A 17,408-nucleotide genomic window follows, 5' to 3' on the forward strand; every position below is an offset into this window, starting at 1 on the left:
ACTTACACTGAGACAGCAAATCCAGGGATCACCGATCATCATAGGCAGTCCCTTGAAATCGAGGAAGATTTGCTTCCACTCTAAAAGTGAGCCCCCAGTTAATTGTACCGTCCAATATGGGAATTACAGTCTCTGTCACAGGCGGGTCAGACAGTCACTGGAGGAAAGGGCGGGTAGGGAGTCTGGTTTGCCATACACTCCTTCCGCTGCCTGCGCTTGTTTTCTGCATGCCCTCGGCGATGAGACTCGAGGTGCCCAGCACTCTCCCAGATGCTCCTCCTCCACTCAGGGTGGTCTTTGGCCAGGGACTCTTCGGTGTCAGTGGGGATGTTGTACTTTATCAAGGAGGCTTTGAGGGTGTCCTTGAAACGTTTCCTCTCAAAAACAGCAAAGAGAATTATGAAGTCAGAACATTTCGAAGGCAGAACATGCAGTAACCGCATTCAAAAAAGTGTTAAACAATATACAAAATAACGGATTTACAGTCTTTAGCAAGATAGTTCTTTCAAGGGTTGGTTGAAAGGAACGTCAGATGAGTGTAATGTGAGACACTCCGGTTCAGTCTATGGCACCAACAAGCCATATACTCAAATGGAACAACCTTGGGACTTGATGTCGTAAAAGATGAACTGGGTGAGAAGTGAAATAATCCAGAGTAAGAAAAGGCCCACAACGGAACTGTCGGTAAGGGAACATTAATTAGTGTCCTCTTATTATGGAGAAATCAAATATTCAACACACTATGTTTGAAAAAAGCTGATTTATTCAATAGGATATTAATCTCCAGCTCACGTATAGGGCTTTATTAACATCAGCACAAAGTCTAACCGTGGTTCAGTGGCCAATGCAATCAGAATAAATGCTGCACTATTAACGAATGCAGCCCATCAATGGCGTGGGATGATACCCAGCATTCATCGCGGGAAGAATGTGCCGCACCCAGACGACAGCAGCTCAGTGCGCAGGCACGGGCCCTGATTGGGTTTGGAGCATGCGCGGTGCGTGTGATGGCGGATCAGACATGCAAAACATGTGCTTCGAAGAAGCGATCCTTTTCAACAGGAAGCAGGGGAGCAATGGACCAGCGCCTCGCGGGGAAGGCTTCGTAAACAAGTGGTGCCCGCCGCAAGCCCGGAATAATAACGGGAATATCGGCGGTTGCAGCTTCGGGGCTTTCTCCCGGTCACAGACCCAAGCTAACGGCGGCCATCTTTGTGCAGGCAGTCAGGCTCAACGCTCCGACATCTTGATTCAGTGAGTAGCAAAGCGCATGCGCGGCCATCTTGGTGCAGGAACTAAGTGAGTGATGTCAGTGTCTGTTTGCAGACGGGTCCTAGTGGGTAAAGGTAATTTCAGTCATTTTCTCACTCTCCACACCTCTGATTTCTTAGCATCTCTCCTAAAGGCGTTACTTAGTGCCGAGCTAACATAAGAAATAGGAGCAGGAGTAGGCTATACGGCCTTTCGAGCCTGCTCCGCCATTTAATACGATCATGGCTGATCCGGTCATGGACTCAAGTCCACTTCCCCATAACCCCTTATACCCTTATCGGTTAAGAAACTGTCTATCTCTGTCTCAAATGTATTCAATGTCCCAGCTTCTACAGCTTTCTGAGGCAGCAAATTCCATAGATTTACAACCCTCTGAGAGAAGAAATTCCTCCTTCTCACAGTTTTAAATGGGCAGACCTTTATTCTAAAATTATGCTCCCTCGTTCTAAAATCCCCTATCTGTGGAAACATCCTCTCTGCTTCCACCTTGTCAAGCCCTATCATAATCTTATACATTTCGACAAGATCACCTCTCATTCTTCTGAATTGCAATGAGTAGAGGCCCAACCTTCTCAACTTTTCCTCATGTCATCTCCGGAATCAGCCTAGTGAACATTCTCTGAACTGCCTCCAAAGCAAGTATATCTTTTCTTAAATACGGAAACCAAAACTGTACACAGGCCTTCCATTCGCCTTCCTGATCACTTGCTGGACCTGTATACTAACTTTTTGTGTTTCATGCACCAGGACCCCTAGGTCCGACTGTACTGCAGCACTTTGCAATTTTTCTCCTTTTAAATAATAACATGCTCCTCGATTTTTTTCTGCCAAAGTGCATAACATAGAAACATACTTTCCAACATTATATTCCATCTGCCAAATTTTTGCCCACTCACTTAGCCTGTCTATGTCCTTTTGCAGGTTTTTTGTGTTCTCTTCAAATATTGCTAGTCCTTGTATCTTTGTATCGTCAGCAAACTTGGCTGCATTACACTCGGTCCCTTCATCCAAGTTGTTGATATAGATTGTAAATAGTTGGGCTCCCAGCACTAATCCCTGCGGCACCCCACTAGTTACTGATTGCCAACCCAAGAATGAACCATTTATCCCGACTCTCTATTTTCTGTTAGTTAACCAATCCTCTATCCATGCTAATATATTACCCCCAACCCCATGAACATTTATCTTGTGCAGTAACCTTTTATGTGGCACCTTGGCAAATGTCTTCCGGAAGTTAAAATACACCACATCCACTGGTTCCCCTTTATCCATCATGTTCATTACATCCTCAAAGAATTCCAGCAAATTTGTCAAATATGGCTTCCCCTTCATTTACGGTTTATGTCCCACACAAGTAACAAAAAAGCCCCAGAGCTGTTCACTCACTGGGTTATAATCCCCATGTACAGTCCCAGGGTTAGAATCCCCATGTCCAGTCCCAAGGTTAGAATCACAATATACAGTCCCAGGCCTGGAATCCCCATATACAGTCGCAGCGTTAGAATCCCCATGTGGAGTCCCAGGGTTAGAATCCCCATGTGGAGTCCCACGGTTAGAATCCCCATGTACAGTCCCAGAGTTAGAATCCCCATGTACAGGCTCAGGGATCAGCGTGTTCTGCAACCAATCGTGGTACTTGAGGGGTGGATCCTGAGTCGGCCTGTCAGGTTGGTCAGTATGAACCCGTTAAACAATTTATCCTTTAACATTTAAATCGAGATTTCTTTTGTCAACAAAGCAGTTTAACATTTGTCAGTATTTTGTTTCCCTGGAGGTCCTATTATGAGGCTCAGACACTTCAGTACCAAGTGGACTAGGTGTTTAAAGGTCAGTCAATTCCCTCTTTCCATGTCGCTGTTAGTTAAAGGTACAGAGATTGATTTCCCCTCATTATGCATTTGTAGTAGTTAAAGTAACATTCTTCCTGTTGGTAGTGAATCACATGCTGGGTGGGCAAGGTGGCTGGTAGCATCAGCATTTAAAATACTCATCCTCTTGTTCAAATCTCTCCCCTCACTTTCTCTATAATCTCCTCCAGCCCACTAACTCTCTTAATAGGCTGGGTTTGTTTTCTTTGGAACAGAGGAATCTGAGGGGATAACTTAATGTGTATAAAATTATGAGAGGCCTAGTTAGAGTGGATAGGAAGGACCTATTTTCCTTTGCAGAGGGGTTAACAACCAGTGGGCATAGATTTAATGTAATTGGTAAGAGGTTTAGATGCAATTTGAGGAGAAATTTCTGCACCCAGAGGGTGGTGGGGGTCAGAAAGTCACTGCCTGAAAGGGCGGTAGAGGCAGAAACCCTCACCACATTTATAAATATTTGGATGTGCACTTAAAGTGCCATAACCTACAAGGCTATGGACCAAGAGCTGGAAAGTGGGATTAGGCTGGATAGCTCTTTGCCGACTGGTGCGGACACGATGGGCCGAAATGTTCTCCTTCCATGCTATAAATTTCGATAATTATATAATAAGCAGAAACAATCTTCAGTGTCAGAAAGGTCGGTAACCAGAGGACACGGATTTAAGATGATTGGCAAATGAACCTGATGCTGCATGAGGGCAAAAAATTAAGCTGTGAGTGGTTATGGCCTGGAACGCACTGCCTGTAAGGGTGGTGGAAGCAGATTCACACGTTACTTTCAAAAGGGATTTGAGTTGGAAAGATTTGCAGAGTTTTGAGGCAAGAACAGGGGAGTGGGACTAATGCCACAGCTGAGGAGAAGCAAGAGAGGAAAGAATATTCCAGATAAACTAGAACTGTCTGTTCAGAATTTCGATCCTGGCAGGGCAGGGCAGCTCAGTCCCACGGAATGTACACCCTGGGCAGGGCAGGTCAGTCCATGGAATGTACACCCTGGGCAGGGTAAGTCAATCCCATGGAATGTACATCCTGGGCAGGGTAGGTCAGTCCATGGAATGTACGCCCTGGGCAGGGTAGGTCAGTCCCATGGAATGTACATCCTGGGCAGGGTAGGTCAGTCCATGGAATGTACACCCTGGGCATGGTAGGTCAGTCCATGGAATGTACATCCTGGGCAGGGTAGGTCAGTCCATGGAATGTACACCCTGGGCATGGTAAGTCAGTCCATGGAATGTACATCCTGGGCAGGGTAGGTCAGTCCCATGGAATGTACATCCTGGGCAGGGTAGGTCAGTCCATGGAATGTACACCCTGGGCAGGGTAGGTCAGTCCATGGAATGTACACCCTGGGCATGGTAGGTCAGTCCATGGAATGTACACCCTGGGCAGGGTAGGTCAGTCCATGGAATGTACATCCTGGGCAGGGTAGGTCAGTCCATGGAATGTACATCCTGGGCATGGTAGGTCAGTCCCATGGAATGTACATCCTGGGCCATGTGGGAAGTATCGCCAGCTGGAGCAGCTCGAGCCCCGGGTTCTGGAGCTTGTGCGGCTGCTAGCGTCACTGCAGTGCATCCGCGACGCTGAGAACTTCGAGGATAGCACGGTTCAGGAGGTGGTCACCCCACAGCTTAAACGTGTGTAGGCATAGAGGGAATTGGAGACCGCCAGACAGAAAAGGAGGACTAGGCAGGTAGGGCAAGATTTCACTGACTCGCTAACCGCTTTTCAGTTCTGGATACTGGTGAGCGCGATGGTTGCTCTGGGGAGTGTAGTTAGCGCCAAGTCCACAGCATCATGGGTGGCTCAGCTGCACAGGAGGGAAGGAAGAAGAGTGGAAGAGCAATAGTGATAGGGATTTCGATAGTTAGGGGAACAGGCAGGCGCTTCTGCAGCTGCAGACGTGACTCCAGGGTTGGTATGTTGCCTCCCTGGTGTAAGGGTCAAGGTTGTCACTGAACGGTTGTATCATCAGCAAACTTGGCTACATTACACTCGGTCCCTTCATCCAAATCATTAATACAGATTGTAAATAGTTGAGGCCCCAGCACTAATCCCTGTGGCACTCCACTAGTTACTGTTTGCCAACTGGAAAATGATCGATTTATCCTGACTCTGTTTTCTGTTCATTAGCCAATCCTCTATCCAAGCTATTCATTAACCCTAACCCCGTGGACTTCTGGAAATCCAAATACACCACATCCACTGCTTCCCCCTTATCCACCCTGCTCGTTACATCCTCAAAGAACTCCACCAAATTTGTGAAGCATGATTTCCCTTTCATAAAACCATGCTGACTCTGCTTGACTGAATTATGCTTTTCCAAATGTCCTACTACTGCTTCCTTAATAATGGACTCCAGCATTTTCCCAATGACAGATGTTAGTCTATAGTTTCCTGCTTTCTATCTGCCTCTTTTTTTAAATAGGGGCGTTACATTTGCGATTTTCCAATCCGTTGGGACCTCCATAGAATCCAGGGAATTTTGGTAGATTACAACCAATGCATCCACTATCTCTGCAGCCAATTCTTTTAAGACCCTAGGATGCAAGCCATCAGGTCCAGGAGACTTGTCTGCCTTTAGTCCCATTTTTTTACAGAATACTTCTTCTTTAGTGACAGTGATTTTTTTTTAAGTTCCTCCCTCTCTATAGCCCCTTGATCTTCCATTATTGGGATGTTTTTAGTGTCTTCTACCATGAAGACCGACACAAAATATTTGTTCAAAGTCTCTGCCATTTCCATGTTCCCCATTATTAATTCCCCAGTCTCATCCTCTAAGGGACCAACATTTACTTTAGCCACTCTCTTCCTTTTTATGTACCTGTAGAAACTCTTGCTATCTGTTTTTATATTTCTTGCCAGTTTACTTTCCTAATCTATCTACTCTCTCTTTATTATTTTTTTAGTCGTTTTTTGCTGGTTTTTAAAAATTTCCCAATCCTCTGGCCTCCCACTAATCTTGGCCACTTTGTATGCCATTATTTTCAATTTGATACCATCCTTCATTTCCTCAGTTAGCCACGGAAGGTTATCCCTTTTCTTCAAGTCTTTCCTTCTCATTAGAATATATTTGTGTTGAGAGATATGAAATATCTCCTTAAAAGTCTGGTCACTGTTCATCAACCGTCTTACACTTTAAATCTATTTTCCCAGTCCACTTTAGCCAACTTTGCCTTCATACCTTTGTAGTCTCCTTTATTTAAGCTTAGGACACTGGTTTGAAATCCAACTTCCTCACCGTCCAACTGAATTTGAAATTCTACCATGTTATGGTCACTCTTTCCAAGAGGATCCTTTACTCAGAGATCATTTATTAATCCTGTAAAAATTATGAGAACAGGTTGCACAGACTAGGCTTGCATTCCCTTGAATATAGAAGATTATGGGATGATCTAATTGAGGTGTTTAAATGATTAAAAGAGTTGATAGGATGGATGGAGAGAAACTATTTCCTCTGGTGAAGGAGTCCACAACAAGGGGACACAACCTTAAAATCAGAGCTAGGCCGTTCAGGGCTAATGTCAGGAAGCACTTCCTCACATTAATGCTGAGCAGCTGTTTGTCTTGGCTCGAGAGCCCAGAACTAGGGATCAGAGTCTCAGAATAAGGGGTCGGCCATTTAGGACTGAGATGAGGACAACTTTCTGTACTCAGAGGGTTATGACTCTTTGGAATTCTCTACCTCAGAGGACTGTGGATGCTGAGTGTATTCAGGGCTGAGATAGAGAGCTGTTTGGAATCAAAGGAATCAAGGGATACGGGGATAGTGTGGGAAAATGGAGCTGAAGTACAAGATCAGCCTTGATCTTATTGAATGACGCAGCAGGCTCGAAGGGCCGTATGGCCTATTCCTGCTCACATTCTTATGTTCTTGAAAGGTAGTGGAAATTTGGAATTCTGTTCCCCATAAAACATAGGCTGGGAGCCATTTGAAAATTCCAAAACTGAGATAGATAGATTTTCTTAGGCAGGTGTATTAAGAGTGATGGAACCAAGGCAGGTATACTGATCAGCTGAATGGTCTATTCCTGTTCATATGTTCCTACTTACAATGATAACTTTTGTAAACTCCTTTTAAAGGGAATTAGAAGGGGAGGATATGCAGACAGGATTAAACCTGAGTCCATCCTGTTAATATGACTCAATCACACTGGGTGTCACCTTTACCCACTGAGCAATTGGGATGAGGGTCCAGTGACCCTGCTGGAAAATGCATGTGTGAGGCGTCGGGTGAGAACAGTGGAATAGCCTGTCGGCACTCACTGTCGAGGTTCGCACAGAGAGATTGGGCACATGGGACACATATTGGAGAGAAACTGGTGTGTGTACAACTGAACCCAGCCAGAGTCAGCACCTTCTGCAGAGGAGAGGGAGAGGAGCCAGTGAGTGTAGCACTGAAACCAGCCAGAGTCAGCACCTTCAGGGGAGGAAAGAGAAGGGAACCAGTGAGTGTAGAACTGAACCCAGTCAGAATTGGTGGTGAAAACTGGGAGTGGAGGAGAAACAGTCTAGAAATGTGTGTTGATTTGGATTTCAGCACAGCAGGAGGGACAATGTGTGGGACAGGGATTTACAGCTTTGGAAGAACAAGAGAGGAAATAATGTTCCATGGAAACTAGATGTGTCTATTCTGAATTTGTGTCTTGTGCGGACAGTGATGAGTTTTGTTATCTCCTTTTACAGCGTATTAGAAGGGGAGATTTTTAGACAGGAAACACAAACCAAACATCACGTCAAGATCTGACGGAGTCAATCGATTCATCAGGACCTGAATATCATCGGCCTTTGAAAGTGGAAGGAGAAATGTTTGCCTGTTCTGCTGTGGGAATAAATTTAAAATATCAGTGTGTGTGTGGAAAAGCACCGAGACACACACACCCGAGTGAGAGTGTTCCAGTGTACTGCCTGTGAAAAGAGCTTTACTAGTTACACAGCCTTAAAAAACATCGCACCGTTCAAAGCGCGGAGAAACTGTAAACGTGTTGTGTGTGTGGGCGAGGCTTCAACTGATCGTCCAACCATGGAGAGTCACAAGGATACCTGCACCACAGAGAAACCGTGGAAATGTGGTGACTGTGGGAAGATATTCAGGTCACCGTCTGCGCTGGAAATTCATCGACGCAATCACACTGGGGAGAGGCCGTTCACTTGCCCCGTGTGTGGGAAGGGATTCACTTGTTCATCCCACCTTGTAACTCATCAGCGAGTTCACACTGGGGAGAGACCGTTCACATGCTCTCACTGTGCAAAGGGATTCACTCAGTCATCTACCCTGCTGACACACCAGCGAGTTCACACTGGGGAGAGACCATTCACCTGCTCAGTGTGTGGGAAGGGATTCACTCGGTCATCCGACCTGCTGATACACCAGCGAGTTCACACTGGGGAAAGGCCGTTCACCTGCTCTGAGTGTGGGAAGGGATTCACTCAATCATCTCACCTGCAGTCACATCAGCAAGTTCACACGTCAGAGAGACTGTTCACCTGCTCTGACTGTGGGAAGCGATTCATTCGGTCATCCCATCTGCTGACACACCAGCGAGTTCACACTGGGGAGAGGCCGTTCAGCTGCTCCATGTGTGGGAAGAGATTCAATCAGTCATCCAACCTGCTGAAACACCAGCGAGTTCACACTGAAGAGAGGCTGTTCACTTGCTCTGAGTGTGGGAAACGATTCACTCGGTCATACAACCTGCTGAAACACCAGCGACTTCACAAGTGACTGCAGGGATTGGATTCTGCTGTTATTGCTGCTGTTTGTCACATTGCAAATGAACCATGTTCATTATGACAGTTGGGGTTTGTTTCTGCCGATAATAACCCTATAACTGGGCTGGACTTTAATATTCTGGATATATTGCTGATTGTGTTCTCGGGGTTGCAGTGTCCATTTAAGAAACGCTATGTGTTATTCTTCCCTTTAATTCAGTGACTCTCAACAGAAATGTAGTTTGCAATAAAATTATGAACTTTTACTACAATGCTAAATTGATCTTTGTTCAAAATCTACAATAGTGTAAAAGTTTCCACTGAATAAAATCTCCAATTAGAAAGAGCTTGCTGACAAATCTTACTGATTTGTACATTACACACAGTGGCCCCTCCATTATCCACCAGAAAGAAGGGGAATGGGAATTGGTGGGGAATCCATGTCCCTAAATATTGCCCCTCCCGTCTGGTGTAGCAATCCCCTCGGCATGGGAATGGAGACAAGTCCAGACCAAAACTGTGTGCAGTACTTCAGGTGTGGTCTTACTAACGCCCTGTACAGTTGTAGCAGGACTTCCCTACTTTTATACTCCATCCCCCTTGCAATAAAGGCCAGCATTCCATTTATCTTCCTTACTTGTTGTACCTGATGGACCCACATAATCCATATGCCCGATACGAGACTCCCAGAGCAAGCACTCTGCTCTGAGCTTCAACACGGCAAGCGAGCCCCAGGGGGGCAGGGGAAATGCTTCAAGGTGAGCCTCAAGGCCTCCTTATAGAAGTTCCACATCCCCACCGACACCTGCGATTCCCTGGTGCAAGATTGCTCAAAGTGGAAGAGAATAATCCGTGAAGGCATCGAACACTTCAAGTCTCTTCAGCTGAAGCAAGCAGAGACCAAGCGCATACGATGGCAGGAGCGCACGACAACCCAAGCACTTCAACAAACCGGCACTTCAACCATCCTGCAACAGAAACTAGCTCCCGCATTGGACTTAACAGACATCTGAGACCTCATTTTTAATGTGGAAGCAAGTCATCCTCGACTTCGAGGGACTGCCTATGATGACGATGGTTGGTTTATATCAGACAGGAGGAGATTGGTGTCATGGAGTGATAGCAGTTTGCAACACAGAAGGAGGCCATTTGGCCCATCGTGTCTGTGCGGCCGAAAAAGAGCTATCCAACCTAATCCCACTTTCCAGCTCTTGGTCCGTAGCCCTGCAGGTTACGGCACTTCCAGTGCATATCCAAGTACTTTGGTAAATGTGATGAGGGTTTCTGCCTCTACTACTCTTTCAGGCAGTAAGTTTCAGACTCCCACCTCCCTCTGGAGGTTATGCTAGAACTATGTAAAACACTAATTTGGCCACAGCTACAGTAATCACACAGTTCTGGTCACCACATTAAAGGAAACATATGATTGCACTGGAGAGGGTACAGAGGAGATTTATGATGATGTTAGCTGGACTGAAGAATTTTAGCTATGAGGAAAGTTTGGATGGGCTGATGTTATTTTCTTTGGGATAGAGGAGGCTGAGGGTCAACTTAATTGAGGTGTATGAAATTATGAGGGTCCCAGATGGAGTGGATGGGAAGGACAAAAGAATATAAGAAAAATAAATAGGAGCAGGAGTAAGCCTTTAGCATCACACCTGCAAACCTGGTTTCAATTTAAATTTGAATCCACTCAACAAATGTATAAAAATATGTACAAGTAAACCGATCACATCAAATAATTAGCACAGATCTGGGAGTCACCAAGATGAACAAGTAAACACATCACGGGCCTATAAACCAGCTCTATATTCACAGGAGAAAGTCTGTTATCTAACACCTCGAATGTCAGTTGGTGAGATGAGACTGAATCACTTTATATACACAACAGCATCCATTCCCACTGTCCCCACATTTACATTGTTGAGTCAGGTGGGATCACCAGTCTCACAGGCTGAACGATTGGTTGAAGGTGTATCCACACACAACATGTTCCTGTTTCTCCCCGCTGTGATTGGTGTTTTTACAAAGACTGATGATCAGGGGATCCTGACCAATCCGGGAATCTGTCAAATCTTGACACGATGTTTGGTTTGAGTTTCCTAGCTGCAGATCCTCCCTTTCTAATACCCTGCAAATAAATGGTGGTTACAAGCATTGTTACTGTAAGTACAGGATAGAAATTCAGAACAGGCAATTCTAGATTCTATACAACATTCTGTCCCTCCTAACCTGTAAATTCCTTATTCTAGACACTCTTCCTCCATCCTCACTGTCTAAAATCAACATTCATAAGAACATATGAAATAGGACCAAGAGTAGACCATTTGGCCCCTCGAGCCTACTGCACCATTCAATAAGATCATGGCTGATCTGATCATGGACTGAGCTCCACTTCTCTGCCCGCTCCCCATAGCCACTTATCCCCTTATCGTTCAAAAATCTGTCTATCTCCGCCTTAAATATATTCAATGAGCGAGCTTCCACAGCTCTCTGGGGCCAAGAACTCCATAGATTTACAACCCTCTGAGAGTTCTCCTCATTTCAGCTTTAAATGTGCGCCCCCTTATTCTAAGACTATGTCCTCTAGTTTTAGTTTCCCCTATGAGTAGAAATACCCTCTCTGCATCCACCTTGTTGAGTCCCCTCATTATCTTATAAGTTTCAATAAGATCACCTCTCATTCTTCTGAACTCCAGTGTGTATAGTCCCAACCTACTCAACCTATCCTCATGTCAACCATCTCATCTCCAGAATCAACCTAGTGAACCTTCTCTGAATAGCCTTCAATGCAAGTATATCCCTCCTTAAATACAGAGACCAAAACTCTATGCAGTACTCTAGGTGTGGCCTCACCAATACCCTATACAGTTGTAGCAGGATTTCTCTGCTTTTATACTCTATCCCCCTTGCAATAAAGGCCAACATTCCATTTGCCTTCCTGATTATTGCTATACCTACATACTAACTTCTTGTGTTTCATACACAAGGACCCCCAGGTCCCTCTGTACTGCAACAGTTTGCAATTTTTCTCCATTTAAATTATAATTTGCTTTTCTATTTTTTCTGTCAAAGTGGATAACCTCACATTTTCCCACATTATATTTCATCTGCCAAGTCTTTGCCCACTTACTTAGCCTGTCTATATCCAGTTTCAGATTTGTCATGTCCTCCTCACAATTTGTTTTCCCACCTATCTTTGTATCATCAGCAAACTTGGCTACTTTACACTAGGTCCCTTCATCCAAATCATTAATATAGATTGCAAATATTCAAGGGCCCAGCACTGATTCCTTTGGCACCCCATTAGCCACTGTTTGCCAACTGGAAAATTACCCATTTATCCCAAATCTCTGTTTTCTATTAGTTGGCCAATCCTCTATACATATGAATATATTACCCCCAACCCCTGAGCTTTTATCTTGTGCAGTAACCTCTTATGTGTCATCTTATCGAATGCCTTCTGAAAATCCAAATACACCTCATCCACTGGGTCCACCTTATCCACCCTGCTCGTTACATCCTCAAAGAATTTGTCAAACATGATTTCATTTTCCAATTGTCCTGCTACTGCTTCCTTAATAATGGACTCCAGCATTTTCCCAAAGACAGCTGTTATGCTAACTGGTCTATAGTTTCCTGCTTTTTGTCTGTCTCCTTTTTTGATAAGGGTGTTACATTTACGGAGTCCAATCTGCTGAGACTGCCCCAGCACCCAGGGAATTTTGGTAGATTACAACCAATGTTCTTTGCTGGCTTTTAAAAATGCGATTTCAGCATCTGAGATTTATTATCTCCAGAAAGTACAGAAAGTACTGGGTGCAATTCCACAGACATTACTTAAGCTCTAGTGCCTCAGTCGACTCAGTGAGTGCCAACAGGATTTCCACTGTGGCAGGCAACACAGCCTCAAATCCTGTCCTCCAATGACATCCACACAGTTGAGGTCACTGGATCAGTATGAAGAGCAGGGGCACTGGCTGATTTTTTTATCTCTTATTTAGCCCAATGGTACTGGTTCCAATTATAGCCGTAAACTGCAGCCTTGGCTGAGATCAACTAACAGCCCAGATCTAGGATCGAACTTGGGACCTTCCAAGTCAGTACTGCAGTTTGTTCTAAAATTTGGGGGTTGGGGGTGCGTGAGAATAGAATATTTTGAAACAAATTTTACTCCACCCTTAAATGAAATCTTCGTCACACTGCTCAATTCTGAAGTCTTTCCAAATTATTCAAAATTATACAGTTATACAATGGATAATCAAAAACAGTGAGACATTTTAGAAAGGCTCAAGTCACTGAAATTGACACCTCTACAATCACTGCACAGTACATAGGGAGTGACTGTTAATGGGAGCTCGGTTCGTGAAGTCGTCTGACACCCCAAGATAAACTGGACTGTCCTTTTAACTCTAAATATTCAGAGAAAGGGGAGTCCCTGTCCATTTAAATATCTGCTCTATTCCCCCAGGCAGTGGGAGGAGGAATAGCGCGAATTAGGTCATTGGTTATTGTCAGAAGCACTTTTCAGACAGGCTAATAATTGGATGTATCCAGCACAACAAATGTATCCATCTGTTCTTGTTCCAAAATCCCAAAATCTAATACCCCTAATTAAATGTTCGGTGAGATTTGTAGAGATGTGTTGGAAGGGAGGAAATGAGGCTTGCAGGAAAGAAGGTACAGTTTATGAGGCTGTTTTGAGACTCGTCTGCATGAAGTTAAAAGTATAAAATGGAAAAGTGCTCATCCAATGACACTTATATTGTCAATAATGCTTTCCAAGTTAATCACTTTCTCCTAAGCCTCATCATCATCATCATAGACAATCTCTCAAAATCGAGGAAGCCTTGCTTCTACTCTAAAAGTGAGTTATCAGATGACTGTACAGTCCAATACAGGAATTACAGTCGCTGGCACAGGTGGGACAGACAGTTGTGAAGGAAAGGGTGGGTAGGGAGTCTGGTTTGCCACACGCTCCTTCCGCTGTCTGTACTTGTTTTCTGCATGTTCTTGGCGATGAGATTCAAGGTGCTCATTGCCCTCCCGGATGCTCTTCCTCCACTTATGGTGGTCTTTGGTCAGGGATTCCCAGGTGCCTAATATCCTATTGACTACCCCAACCACTAATCCCATTCCTAACAAATAACCACAGCCACTAACCATGAAACCTGCACTCAAACGCCAGCCCTTAAGCAAGGATTGTTGACAGGGATCAGTGGGGCAACTAAAGATCTGATGATGGAAGTATTTAAACAATTATCTTGTTGCAAGAAATACTGCAAGGTACATTAGTAACAAGTACTTATATCAACAAAACTATCAAAATCAGCAAAGACAATTACAAAGAGCATACATTTCAAAGACTATTACATGCAGTAACTGCATTCAAAAAGCATTAAACAATATACAAAATAACAGATTTACAGTCTTAAGCAAGATAGTTCTTTCGATGGTTGGTTGAAAGAAACATCAGATGTGTGTAAAGTGAGACACACCAGTTCAGTCTGTGGCACCCACAAGCTGTATACTCAAACAGAACAACCTTGGGATTTGATGTCGTAAAAGATGAACTGGGTGAGAAGTGAAATAATCTGGAGTAAGAAAAGGCCCAAATGGAACAGTTGGTAACAGAACATTAATTAGAGTCCTCTTATTATGGAGAAATCAAATATTCAACACACTGTGTTTGAAACAAGCTGATGTATTCAATATTTATACAGGATATTAATCTTCAGTTCAGATATAGGGATAATTAAGATCACCAGAAACAAACAATAACTGCCAGAATGAACATGGTTCAGTGCCCAATACAATCCCAGCAAATCATATTTATTCACCAATGCAGCCTCTCAAGGGCAGGGTAATGACCCAGCATTCCCCGCGGGAGAAGATTTGCTGCACCCAGACTACAGGAGCTCAGTGCGCAGGCGCGGGTCCTGGCTGGGTTTGGAGCATGCGCGGCGCGTGTAATAGCGGAGGTGGTCCACGAAACCTGTGTTCCGCAAAAGTGATCATTTTGAGAAGGACGGAGGGGAGTAATGGACCAGCGGGGAGTGGAGCAAGCTTCATAAACAACTGGTGCCTGCTGCAAGCTTGGAATAATAATGGGAGTATCGGCAGTTGTAGCTTCGGTGCTTTCTCCCGTAACGATGGGCATCTTTGTGCAGGAAGGCAAGTTCATCGCTCCGCCATTTTGATTAAGTGAGTCACAACGCGCATGCGCGGCCATCTTGCTGCAGGAAAAAAGTGAGTGAAATCAGTGTATTTCCAACCAGTCCTAGTGGGTAAAGAAATGTCTGATATTTTGAGAGAATAAAACACCTCAGATTTCTCACCATCTCTATTAAAGGCTCTGCTTAGCGCCGACCTTACGGTTTACGTCCCACACAATTGTAACTAAGAAGCCCCAGAGCTGTTCACTCCTTGGGTTGGAATCCCCACGTACAGTCCCAGGGTTGGAATTCCCACGTACAGTCCCAGGGTTGGAATCCCCACCTACAGTCCCAGGGTTGGAATCCCCACGTACAGTCCCAGGGTTGGAATCCCCACGTACAGTCCCAGGGTTAGAATCCCCATGTGCAGTCCCGGGATTAGCATCCCCATTTACAGGGCCCGAGTCTCAGTCACCGGGCCCCGGGCAACACCAAGTGTGGCTCTCAGGCCTGAGTCAGAGCCGCTGGGCCTGGCGCCAGCAAATCCCGGGGGCAGTGCCTCCTCCACAACAGGAAAACAACAACTTGCATTTATACAGCAGGCCCGGCAATTCCCAGCCACTATATGTCAGGGTGGGCGCTGGATGCGGAAGTCGGCCCTGGCCTTCTGTCTGTTTGTTGCATCAGTTTGAGCTAGAGTGCAGAGGGGAGAAAAGCTGCTGGGTTTAATCCCCAGTGGGATCAACAATTTCCCATGTGGGACTGTCAAGGGAGGTGGGTTCGCTACCCTGAAGGATATTAGTGACCAGTTGGGTTTTTACGACAATCCATCAGCTTTCATGGTTACTGTTTCTAGTGCCGGCCAGGTTCATTAAACTCAATTTCACACCGTGCCTTTGTGTTTATGTGGGCACTCCACCCTCCCTTTGTCCTGTTTCAAATTTATTTTACAGTGTGTTAAAAGGGGAGGATTTATAGAATGACAGCTCAAACCAAACATCACATCAGGTTCAGACAGAGTTACTCGATTCACCGGAACCGGAATATCATTGGCCTTTGATCATGGAAGCAAAAAGCACCATTCACAGTGGGGAGAAACGGTACACGTGCTCTATGTGTGGACAAGGCTTCAGCCGATCATCCAACCTGGAGAGACACAAGCGCAGTCACACTGGGAGAAACCTTGTAAATGTGGGGATTTTGGGAAATGTTTCAACTACCCGTCCTAACTGGAAACAGACCAGCGAGTTCACACTGGGGAGAGGCCGTTCACCTGCTCTGAGTGTGGAAGGATTTCACTGATTCATCCACCCGGCTGAGACACAAGCGATTTCCCATTGGTGAGAGACCGTTCACCTGCTCTGAGTGTGGGAAGGAATTCACTCAGTCATCCAGCCTGCTGATACACCGGCGAATTCACACTGGGGAGAGACCATTAACCTGCTCTGAGTGTGGGAAGAGATTCATTCAGTCATCTGACTTGCTGGCACACCAGCGAGTTCATACCGGGGACAGGCCGTTCACCTGCTCTGAGTGTGGGAAGAGATTCACTCAATCATCCCACCTGCTGAGACGCCAGCGATCTCACAAGTGACTGCAGGGTTGGATTCTGCTGTTATTGCTGCTTTTAATCGCATCAAGGACTGAATCGTGTTCATTCTGTCAGTTGCGGTTTATTACTGCTGATGTTCATAACTGGGCTGGTGTTTAACATCATGTGGTTGGTGGTAATATATTAATGTGGATAGAGGATTTGCCAACTAACAAAAAACAGAGAGTCGGAATAAATGGGTCATTTTCAGGCTGGAAAACTGTAACTAATGGGGTGCCACAGGGATCAGTGCTGGGGCCTCAACTATTTACAATTTATATAAATGACTTGGATGAAGGGACCAAGTATAACATCGACAGATTTTCTGATGATACAAAGATAGGTGGGAAAGCATGCTGTGAGGAGGCCATAAAGAATCTACAAAGGGATATAGATAGGCTCAGCCGGTGGGCAAAAATTTGGCAGATGGAGTATAATGTAAGAAAATGTCAAGTTATCCACTTTGGTTGGAAAAATAAAAAAGCAAATTACTATTTAAATGGGGAGAGATTACTAAATGCTGCAGTACAGAGGGATCTGGGGGTACTTGTACATGAAACACAAGAAGTTAGTATGCAGGTACAGCAACTAATTAGGAAGGCAAATGGAATGTTGACCTTTATTGCAAGGGAGATAGAGTATAAAAGCAGAGAAGTCTTGCTCCAACTGTATAGGGTATTGGTAAGACCACACCTGGAGTACTGTGTACAGTTTTGGTCTCCTTATTTAAGGAAGGATATAGTTGCATTGGAGGCAGTTCAAAGAAGTTGATGCCTGAGATAAAGGGGTTATCATATGAAGAGAGGTTGA

General features: G+C 44.9%; 1 protein-coding gene across 3 annotated transcripts; it reads left to right on the forward strand.

Annotated features, from left to right (window-relative positions):
• Positions 1 to 1,014: 1,014 nt before the first annotated feature.
• LOC139232615 (zinc finger protein 774-like) lies at positions 1,015 to 9,118 on the forward strand. Of its 3 annotated transcripts, none has more exons than XM_070863055.1 (3): positions 1,015 to 1,254; positions 3,029 to 3,099; positions 7,827 to 9,118. In XM_070863055.1, exon 3 carries the CDS (start codon positions 8,164 to 8,166, stop codon positions 8,863 to 8,865), a length of 702 nt encoding a protein of 233 aa, XP_070719156.1. In that variant the 5' UTR covers positions 1,015 to 1,254; positions 3,029 to 3,099; positions 7,827 to 8,163; the 3' UTR covers positions 8,866 to 9,118. The 3 variants fall into 3 exon arrangements, with proteins under 3 accessions (XP_070719156.1, XP_070719155.1, XP_070719154.1); XM_070863054.1 differs by having other exon boundaries at positions 3,047 to 3,099; XM_070863053.1 differs by lacking the exon at positions 3,029 to 3,099.
• Positions 9,119 to 17,408: the final 8,290 nt, after the last annotated feature.

The sequence above is a fragment of the Pristiophorus japonicus genome, chromosome 20 (genome assembly GCF_044704955.1).
Source record: "Pristiophorus japonicus isolate sPriJap1 chromosome 20, sPriJap1.hap1, whole genome shotgun sequence".
Taxonomy (NCBI): Eukaryota; Metazoa; Chordata; class Chondrichthyes; family Pristiophoridae; genus Pristiophorus; species Pristiophorus japonicus.

Excerpts from the sequence above, each read along its gene's own strand:
- LOC139232615 (XM_070863055.1), top strand. The coding sequence starts at position 8,164 with ATGGAGAGTCACAAGGATACCTGCACCACAGAGAAACCGTGGAAATGT.